The sequence below is a fragment of the Ammospiza caudacuta genome, chromosome 3, assembly GCF_027887145.1.
Source record: "Ammospiza caudacuta isolate bAmmCau1 chromosome 3, bAmmCau1.pri, whole genome shotgun sequence".
Taxonomy (NCBI): domain Eukaryota; kingdom Metazoa; phylum Chordata; class Aves; order Passeriformes; family Passerellidae; genus Ammospiza; species Ammospiza caudacuta.
In genome coordinates, this window is record NC_080595.1 from 31,053,413 (window position 1) to 31,064,533 (window position 11,121).

Below are 11,121 nucleotides of genomic sequence, written 5' to 3' on the forward strand. Positions count from 1 at the left end.
GAGTCATACCTAACATATGATTTAAAAATTCTTTCTTAAATTAAGGATTTTTGATTGTGTATTTCCTATTTATCAAATACAACTATGCAGACCTACCTACATGCCTACAGAAAAATAGGAGGGCCTACTTGTAAATGAAATGTTTGTAATTTCTTAAACACCTTCTTTGTGGTGATTTTACTAAATACTCATTTAGAAAATAATCAAAAATATGGATATTTTTCTAAATGTTGAAATGATGTGATGCATCTTGCTTCCACATAACCCTGCAAAGACTAGGGCACTTTTTAAAATGTATTTCATTTAGTTAATAATAGTCATCTTGGGTTTGTAACTTAAATGATAACTGAAGATGTATCCTCATGTTTTAAAATTGTATTTTTATTTTAATATTTCTTCTCCTCTTGATTTAGATAACGTAATCCATGGATAAAGTGGGAAAGATGTGGAACAATTTCAAATACAGGTGCCAGAACCTCTTTAGTCATGAGGGTGGAAGCCAAAATGAAAGTATAGTTGTGAACTCCAATAATTGCTCGTCTGGTAAAGAGAAAGCCATCCAGATAAGTGACTTGCCTCAACAACAGCCCAGCAGTCCTTTGAGAGAAAACATTGCTTTGCAATTAGGCTTAAGTCCTTCAAAGAATTCAGCAAGGCGGAACCAAAACTGTGTCACAGAAATTCCTCAGATTGTTGAAATAAGCATTGAGAAAGAGAATGACTCATGTGTCACCACAGGAGCCAGGCTCACTCGAAGGGACTCTTATTCTCGGCATGCTCCTTGGGGTGGGAAGAAGAAGCATTCCTGCTCTACCAAAACACAGAGCTCCTTGGATACTGAGAAAAGATTTGGTAGAACACGAAGTGGTTTGCAGAGGAGGGAGAGAAGGTACGGGGTGAGCTCAGTCCATGACATGGACGCGGTATCCAGCAGGACAGTGGGCAGCCGTTCTCTGCGGCAGCGTCTCCAAGATACTGTTGGGCTGTGTTTTCCCATGAGAACTTACAGCAAGCAGTCCAAACCTCTGTTTTCTAACAAAAGAAAGATCCACCTCTCTGAACTAATGCTTGAGAAATGCCCTTTTCCTGCAGGCTCAGATCTGGCCCAGAAGTGGCATCTGATTAAACAACACACAGCACCTGTGAGCCCTCATTCGACTTTCTTTGACACATTTGATCCTTCCTTGGTTTCCACAGAAGATGAAGAAGACCGACTCAGAGAGAGACGTAGGCTTAGTATTGAAGAAGGGGTTGATCCCCCTCCCAATGCCCAAATACACACTTTTGAAGCTACAGCACAGGTAAATCCATTGTATAAACTGGGACCAAAGTTAGCCCCTGGTATGACTGAGCTGACCGGGGACAAAACCATAACACCTCCAGGGAGCTGTGACTCCGAAGAGGACACGACGACGCTTTGCCTGCAGTCGCGCCGGCAGAAGCAGCGTCAGATGTCGGGAGAGAGCCATGGCCATATCAGCAGGCAGGGGGCTTGGAAAGTGCACACTCAGATCGATTACATCCACTGCCTTGTGCCAGACTTGCTCCAGATCACAGGTAACCCGTGCTACTGGGGCGTCATGGACCGCTACGAGGCAGAAGCTCTTCTGGAGGGGAAACCTGAAGGCACTTTCTTGCTCAGGGACTCTGCGCAGGAGGACTACCTCTTCTCGGTGAGCTTCCGCCGCTACAACCGCTCGCTGCACGCGCGCATCGAGCAGTGGAACCACAACTTCAGCTTTGATGCCCATGACCCCTGTGTGTTCCACTCCTCCACCGTTACGGGGCTTCTGGAACACTACAAGGACCCCAGCTCTTGCATGTTCTTTGAACCCTTGCTCACCGTATCTCTGAACAGGACCTTCCCCTTTAGTCTGCAGTATATCTGCCGGGCAGTAATCTGCAGGTGCACTACCTATGATGGAATCGATGACCTTCCTCTACCCTCAATGTTGCAAGACTTTCTAAAGGAGTATCACTATAAACAAAAAGTCAGGGTGCGATGGCTGGAGCGGGAACCTATAAAAACAAAGTAAAAGGAAATCAAAATAAGCTTCTGGAACGTGCTTTTTTTTTGTGTATTACAGTTTAACTGCAGCAAGCGCACTGATGGCGTCTAGCTTTTCTGCAATACCCTATTTAAGCTGAGTGTTAGTATCCTGTCAGATGCTGCCTGCTGTTAATCAAACTAAGTTGTGATGCCTCTTGGAAACAATAAGCAGACACAATTCTGCACGTTTTTCATTAAGGCCTAATGAAAATATTTTTGCTAATTTCTAAATATTTTGTTTCCCTTTTATAGCTGTAGTAATTGGATGAAGAAACTATGAGGCATTTCCCATGGGGCATTCGTGTAATGCTGTTAAATGCTGTTAAAGAAAGGCTTTATCGGAGGGGCATTTTGCTAATATTTGAAGTATTTTTTTAAAAATTCTCTTCTTGAAAACTTTCCTCAACTCAAAGTAATAATTTAGATCATAGACAAGTTTCCAAATACTAGTGAATATTTTCTTGTAATGAAGAGCAGTTCATTAGAAGCAGTCCATTAAGAGTTAATGGTGCTTTGAGGCTAACAGATGAATCATGCTTTTCACAGTGTATAATGTTTCCTGATCATTAAGACTTGAATATGCCTGCTCAGTACTGTAATTCTGTTACAAACACTTGGAGATTTAAGTGGCATTGTTAGCAAAAGTAGTACTGTCTCAGACAGTTAAAAATATCTTCCAGTGTGAATTGCTGCTTCTGTGGCAGGACACAGAATTAGATTATTGCTGTGAAACAGAAGGTTGTGGGTTTTTTCCAAAACAGATTTTGGTGTCCTGACTGCTAGTAACTTACAGTGGAAGGTAATAGTGACAAGAAAAAAATTCTTAATTATTTTAAGTTGTCTGATATTTTAATGGAGAACATGACAAGTGGTTGAATTATTATAATCAGAGTACAAAATCTGACATATCTGAAGCAAATGTCAGGTTTCAAAGGTACTGGTACACTTTATTTGTAAATATCTTTCCATCTGCGCTTTTAAAAATGTTTTAAAGTAATATGCACTGATGATAGTTTCAACAGATTACTTAGAAACAAGATTCTAACTTCTGTTTGCTTATTTACTTGGAGATGGAACTTAAAAGTAGTTCTGTCTTAGATATTTTGCACTAAAATCTTGTTGGAATGCCCTGACCCCTGTTTAATGTTTTGTACCAATTCTGAGTGCTCCCTAGTTTCTTTACCAGCTGCTACAGTATTTGATTCCTTCCTTCTCTACGGCAGTGACCTGTGCGAGGTAGGAAACACTTTGGCTGCAAGTACAATAAATGTTATTCTTGTATGCTACACTAACCCTTCTATTGATGTATTTTTCTGCTTGCTGTGCCTTGTTCTGGCTTTTTGTGCTAATAAAGTACAGTATGTTCAGTGTTATACTTGTATATCTGCTCTGTTTTTATATATTCACCTAACTTGTAGCAGTTAAATGAATTTTTAATAGGCTTTTCTTAGTATTTAGGATAGGTAATGCACAAGTACTGTGCAGTTGAGTATTAGTTGGTCAGCACACCTTACTCCTGGTTTTTGTTACAGCAACTTGACAGTGTACACCATTGAATAACGTTTCTGTAGTCACTGCAAGGTAGTGGACTTGTCTGCAGGCATAGAGCATTTTACAGGTTTTTGTAATGCAAAGGATAAATGTTAAGCAAAAAATGTTCTAAAACCTTGTTGATCCCCTGTTAATGGTTGCTGAAAGTGTTTCAGCTTGTATAGGTAACTGCTAAGGTTAATATTTTGGTACTCCCCACTGAGGAATGCTTATTCCTGTAAATTGACAGTACAGCAGCGGCATTTGTTCACTTTTAGGCTATTTTGATAAATAGATGTACACACAAATTGGCCAAATGTTCTGTTTTTACCAAAGAATACTGTCAATTTATGTTGGGGTATTTTTTTAGTTAAAAAAAAACAAACTCGAGAGTGGAGAGGTGCAATTTTTGTTCTATCAAATATTTATCCCAAGCTATGATAAACCAAAGTATTTGACAACTTCATCTGAACCTAAGTAATGTATATGTTTATGTTGGTGGAGCCTAAAGGTTTTACATCAATGGTGTTGTCATTATTCCTGAACTCACAATGCACCTGAAGAGGAGTGATTTAAGTAATTTTGTAATGACTGGAACAGCACTACAGAATAGCTCATACTGCGAGGGGTTAATCTGAAGCACCCAGAAAGCACTTTAAAACATGTGTTTATATGCTTGTGCAAAGTTTGTGATCCCGTTATGCATTCTTTGTAGTAGATTATCTTCTTTCATGTGTTAAGACTTCAACTGTTAAAATGGAACTTTGTTTAGAATATGTAAATACTAAGTTTATGTAATTATGTGTACAACTGTGCTCTTGGTCTCTTAAGTTTTGAATTGTGTATGTGTCATTGGATATGCAACTCTTGGTTTAAAATCTGCTCTAAGCATAAAAAGAGGAAAAAGTCACCAGCATGAAATTGCACCTAAGTGTACCTTCACTGTGTCGTTCTCACTGTTCCCTCAGTTGGATCTGAATGCCAGATAAGTTTACTTCAATTCTTGCTTTCAATATTAGTGTCATACAGTCAGCCTGCAGCCAAGCTTTGTCCCAGTGCAGGGACGTGTTTTTCATTTACTCTTGTTGCAGTTGCTTGTCATGAACTAGCTGTGCCATTGTCAATGTGGTCAGGAATACACATTCATCTAATTTTTAATCATGTGGTGGAATCTTTGGGAAAGAAAAATAAAAACCCCAAACCCTAATCTCAGAAAGTTTGCTCTTGCATTTGTATAAATAATCTTTATGGAGAGATTTCCTCCCCTAAAACACGCAAAAAATGAATTATCTATTTCTCTACAACTTTTTTAAAGCTCTGCTTCACTGAAATATACAGAATAATTTGCTAGTGTAGTTATGCTAAAATGAATCACTTTTTAAATTTTGATGGACTTGAGTGTTGACTATTCCAGTTGCAGTGTATTTCTTAATGAATACATTTTCAGTTCTAAAGGCATTAAAATGCTAGTAGGTGGAGAATGCAAATAGTTCACTTCTTATTTGTGTTTCTCATTCTGGTTTCATTTAGAAAATCTTAAACATTTCTTAAAGAGGTGCACAAACGACTGCTTTATTTTTTTTAAATGTAACAGTAGGATTCAATGTAAAAAGGTACACTTGTATTATTCCAGTCTAATTTGGTTACATGACAGATGAGTTTTTGAGCCTCAGTCTTGTCAAGTGTTTTTTTGAGGTGATTCTCATTTCAGCAGAAAGAGCTATAGAAAGTGCTTACTCTGTAGGAGGGTTTTGTGAGGAATCTTACCAAAGGTATTTTATGCCCCTGTGGAGTTGGAGAAAGGAAAATATACTATATTTTGAGTATCCAGGAAGGGTCTATGAGTTTAGGATCTCTTAGCAGTTTTATCAGGTCTATGGTGTTTATCAGTTTTAAATGCATAATTCATGAAAATACTTGTAAGGCAAGTACACTTGTCCAGATAATTTACTTGTCAGAATGGAACTTGTGAAGAAAATACGTTGCTAATTAATGTTTTGCATTTATGTACTTTTAAATTTTATTTGCATTTGAAGACTTACTGCTTACAAAATGATAGTCCTTAAATCAGAAGCATAGACTTGTGAAAAGATGTGTCTGTTTTTCTGTAGTGTTTGACAATATGAAGTCAAGCCTTAGAGATGTCGCTCAAATCCTTAAGTCCATGTTTAACTTTAAGGTTCAGCACTGCATAGAAACAAGCAAAGATTCTGAATTTCTCTAGTAAAAAACCTGTTTGCTCCAGTCTCCATGTGCAAGCCAAAATATTTGCAGAATGCTTTAAAGCTTTTCTCTGCTGAAGAATTGCATGTAAGACAGAAATTGTCATTGTCAGAAGTTGCTGAATACCAGAGAGATATATCTGCAGGCATCATGGTTCTTTTTTTTTCCAAAGTTATCTTGAAAGACAGTATTTATTGGAAAAATGTGAACTGAATCTTAGTTGATTCTTTTCTAAAATAGTGTTTCTCCATTTAAGACATTTAAAACTCACATTTAAAATGATGACAGCACTTTTTGAGCCTCATTTTTTGAAAGTTTTGTTGTGAAGTGAGCATGTATGTGCCAAAACTTAGTCTGCAAGTATCGGGCACATTTATATTTATACGTTAATAAGATGCCTCCAAGCATGTTTACATTCATGGAATTTTTTGAAGCTACTGAAGTACACCAATATGATGAGCATTAATATATTGGAATTCTAAAAATTCTGTCTATTTTCTGTCTGTGTATGGCATGCTTTGCAATTAAAAGGACTATTGTATTTGTATCTTCACCTGCACTTCTATATATTATGACTAGTTGATTGGTGTGTTTTTTCCTGCTGTCATCACACTTACCTAAACAGTTGTCTCTGGACTGTGACCAAAGGAGATTTTTCATACCTGTTTATTTTAAAGTAGAAATCAAATCAGTTGGCTTTTAAAGTATTAATCCCTATGAAGCATGGTGTAACACTGCTAATTGCTCTTTTCCTTTTTGCAGTATTATGTACAGAGAATCATTTAGCTTGACCATGAGTTGTATCTCTTGAATGTAGTTGACTTCAAATATCTGAATTTTAAGCCTTTTTTGTTTAATTGAAAATGTTCCTGATGAGGACTTTGAAAAGGAAAAGGTTTGATGTTTTTATGTCAAAATACCTAAAGTGAATGTTTTGCAATGAGATAAGGATCTGTTGAAGATGCTTTTTAGAAGTTTTCCCCTGTCACTGTCTTAAATCAAGACTCTTTAAAAAAAAAATCAAACCCCAAACAATCTCTTGATGACTTAAACCTTACAATCTTTTGAAAACTGAAATCTGGTGCTTTTACTCAATTTACTTGCATATTGCCAGACTGACTTAAGAATAGTTGTTTCACGAAGCAAATTAAATCTGTTATTTCAATGAAGCATTGCCATTTATAATTTTGTAAAATATTCCATTTACAAAAATTGTCTATCAACAGGATGTTAACCTGATACTGTATTTGTTGTTATCAGGGTAACTGTTGTGTGTATGCTTTTCAAGCTGAGTAAGTGTTCCCTTTGTAAATTTGCATTAAGGCTACAGCTGTTACCAGCAAGGTTCCCTAGGGCCAACACAATGAATTTATGAGCTGAAGCTCCTGGTGCTTGACCCTTTTTTGTCTTCAGTAGGAAAAAAAGTGTGTAACTCTGTGCAATACGGCTCATGTTACAAATTTCCATGTTAAGCACGCAGCTATGCTGACAAGCAGAAACATATCTGAACTTGCTTGTCTGGAGTAAAGCAACCTCTCTGACTTCTCAGCAGGAGCTGTAACTTGGTGGCACGTTGGCAAAGAGGAAGCAGAAATAGGTTTTGCTCTTCCCTGAGCAGCTGTTAACTGAACACGGGGTGTGCTTCCTGTGTGATAGGGTATCTGAACTCCTTAGAGCCCTGAGAATTTTAATAGCGTTCAGAAGATACAGAAGCACTTTGCTGCTTTGCCACTTCTTGCTTTCGTGCTTGTAGTTTTGCAAAATCTTGAAGAGATGTATTGATTAAAATTGAATCTATGTAGTCACCAACTGTATAAGCACTGCTTTGTAATATCTTTACAGAGATATCAAATTCCTACACAATTATATTTAAACTGTTTTGGGAAAATGAATAATGACACTGTGGGCACAAATTAATTCAGATTGCACTATAAACTTTCTTACCAGAAGCCTTCATTCTTACAAAGAACTATGCGATCCCTACACAGAAACTGTAGCTTTGGTGGCGCGCTCTTTGGTCGGTGTCCAAAACAGCGGCATCCCGACGGTCCCTGGACCTTTTCTGACATTCCAGTTGAGGGGCCTGGCAGGCCCGCTGGGCACTCGAGGAGTTGGCTGGCAAGCACGCCATGCCGAGCGTCACCCGCTGCCAGCACCTTGTGTAACTCTGCTGGTGTAGGTCTCCCCAGCTTAGATGGTTTTTAACTCACTGCAGCTTAAATGTTTCTCCACCCTGCCTAATTTGTCTTTGTTATTTGGTCGCCAAACTGTCTTGCATCTTAATAGAGTAAGAAACTAATGTGATTTATGGCTACCCAACCAGTGTATTAAGTAATAGATGGCTCTGTCTTAATAAACAGGGTATAAACTGCCATATTGTTTTCTTTTTATATTTGTTTGGGAGCAAAAAGTTGTGGGTTTAATGAGTTTAAGTCCCTGCTGTAAATGCATAGTTTTACAAGTATTTAGTTGCACATGTCAAGAACAGCAAGTAATCAGTAACTCATGTTAGAGTTCTTTTCTCTTTTATCTAAAATACTTGAGTGAAGAGATCCACAGACTGATAGTTGTTGTCTTCCAAAGTTTTATCACTCTCTGAAATTCATCAATTAGTTTAGTGAGTTTTCACTTTAATCGCTTAAAGTGTTTGTTTCTCCAGCTGTGGGCTAAGGACATGTTTTTGTGACATTGACGTGTCTTCTAGAGCACAGCCCCCATGAGCACAAACTCAGGAACAGATGTAGATGTCATCCTGTAAACTAAGAGTGTTTCTGCTCTGTGCCTGATGGGAGCTGCTCCCAAAGCAAATTAGTGCAAACCCTATAGCTAATTATGAAAACTGAGCAAAATGCTGCTGGTGAGCAGTTCTAGCTGGGCACAGCAACAACCATGTGACAAGCTGAAGAAGTGTCGTGGGCTGCTCTGTGGAACTATTTTGGGCTTCTTAATTTGTTAATTATATGTTTTCTGGACCACTGCTCCTAAAAATACATTTAGTCTAGGCTTCATTGGAGTATTTATATCTCATCACTGGTGGACTAATAGAAAACTGAAACCCTGAAAACAAACCATGTGGTTTTGGCTGTTTTATATAGAGATTGCCCGTGTAGTTTTAAGCTTCATTGGTACATTGAGAAGCCTATGTGTCTTAAACTCACCTGAAATAAATCTGTAATTGATTAAGAAAGGAAAGTTATGGAAATTGATTCACTTGTTGTAGTGGTGGGTTTTAAATATTAAGCTCAAATTATGTAAAACTTATGGCAGATATCCTAATATTATATTAAGTATTTTATGTATTTAGCTAAGGAAAATACAGGCACAGTAATACTTCAAAAGGGTTGCAAAACACCAGGTATTCTGAAGCTAAAGTTCCTAAAATCAGTATCTTCTGCATCACTTTGCTAGGGAAGGGAATTTTAGGAGTCTCTTAGAAAGCTGCTGTGTTGTGACTTGGCAGGTACCTAGAAGAGAACATGTCAGTATATGGAATAGATATAGGAGAGGCCCTGCAAAGAACTTGTCTGTTACACTAGCACAGGTTGTGCAGGGCAGAATCTGTTCCTACAGGGTTTTTCTTGGGCTTCTAAGGGTCCAGTAAGCATTTATTTGGTTTCCTAGATGGAATGCAAGAGTTGTAAGCACGGTGGAGATTGCTGAAGTGGCATTGCTGCCACTGAACACAGGGGACCTGGACAAATGAATCCGTAAGAAAGGTTTGCGTTGTCACTTCACCTCTGAAGCAGCTGGTGGTGTGAGGAACATTAGGGTGGTTTCACATCTGCGCTTCCCAACATCTGATAGCTTGGATGTGGATGAAATAATGTTGGCAGGACCTGTTTGGAAGACTGCTTTCACTTTCCCATCAGGTGTCATGGGGTATCTAGGAAGTCAGAGTTGTAAACCTTCAGTGGAGATTTCACCGCTTCTCCTGAAAAGTTACCAGATGAATAAAAATCGCCATTTACTGGGCTTCTGATCTTCAGAATAGCATTAGTTGTAGCTCTCATCTGTTACTTTAGTAGGAATAAGTAAATTCATCTTGATTTCAAGAGTGGGACAAAGACTTCACAGGACCTCAAAGAACTGCTTGGAATCAGACTGGCTGGACATGGGGCAAGTGGGATGTGCTCAGGTTTCCCTTTCGTGGAAGAAGAGTGAAGATATTTGATTCATCTGTGCAACAGTTTGTGCTCTGGTGAGGAGCACCACGTGTGTGACACTCCCTTCAGCGGGCGGTAAAGCTGAGGTAGGTGTGTGTATCTGCACTTGAGTGGTTTTGCTCAGGGATGGCTGCCATGATGTACACAATTCATAGGGTCGCAGTGGTGTGGCACTGAGTGCCAAATGCCCTTTATGGCCTAACCCAGCCTTTGTTAAGCCATACTTTGGGTTTTCCCACGTAAAGTGGTGTTTGCTTCTTAGAAGCTCCGTAGTGGAGACACTGGCTTTTGCCTCCTCACTTTTGTAATTTTATTTTTTGTGTCCAGTCTGATAAGGCTGATAAACTTGCACGCAGTGTGTGAGGAGAATTTCCTGGCATGAGCCGAGGAATTGCTGAGATTGTTATCATTCTGTACTACAGAAGCGCCCTGTTTTATTTATACACCGTTTGTCTTCAGTTTCATTATGTGCCAAGAAGAAAAAAGACACTTTCCCTTCAAGTGGTTGCTTGTATAGCCATTCATACTACGGGTGTGTGGACGCCTTGATACTTCAGCTAAATGGTTTTCTGCCCTAGCAGTGCTTGTGATGATGCTCTCCTCTCCACCCCCAGCCTGGCACACGTTGTGTACTTATGGTTGGAGGATGCTTTCATCCTTGTTCTTCTAAATGACCACTGGAGCCTGAGCTATCCAGCTTTTCTTTTAAACTGCAGGTTTGCTTTCCTGACTTTGTGGGCATGGCTTTGTATGAAGGTTGTGGCTTAAACTGTTCCAGATGTGGTGGAGTCAATGCTGACCATCAGATGAGTGCTGCCAGTGTTTATGCTGTTCAGGAAAAAGCCAGTGGGAAACATTCTGTGAGCAGGGCTTTAACTCAAGTGTTTGCTAGAAACAGCAATAGCTTCAGCTTTTTTTTTCCCCTTAAATTATTTTAGCTTCATCTTGATTCCATACTTAAAGGAGTCCTAATCTATGTGCTGGGTCACCTCAACTATATCTTTGTTTGCTTGTTTGTTTGTTTGTTTTGTTATATTGGAGGGTAAAGGAAAAGTGCTTGTAAATAGTTCCAGCACAAACTTCGAAAGAGCTATTTGCAAGACTGGTATGTGTCACTTTAAGACCTCCTTAAATTCTCAGGTGTCTGGTATCTCT

General features: G+C 38.9%; 1 protein-coding gene across 2 annotated transcripts in view; it reads left to right on the forward strand.

Moving 5' to 3' along the window:
• Positions 1 to 8,140, forward strand: part of SOCS5 (suppressor of cytokine signaling 5) — a 33,525-nt gene extending 25,385 nt beyond the window's left edge. For both annotated transcript variants that reach the window (XM_058802411.1, XM_058802410.1), the window contains one exon: positions 414 to 8,140. In XM_058802411.1, coding sequence (XP_058658394.1) covers positions 426 to 2,036 — 1,611 coding nt within the window. In that variant the 5' untranslated portion in view covers positions 414 to 425 and the 3' untranslated portion in view covers positions 2,037 to 8,140. The remainder of the gene's footprint in view (positions 1 to 413) is intronic.
• The last annotated feature ends 2,981 nt before the right edge of the window (positions 8,141 to 11,121 follow it).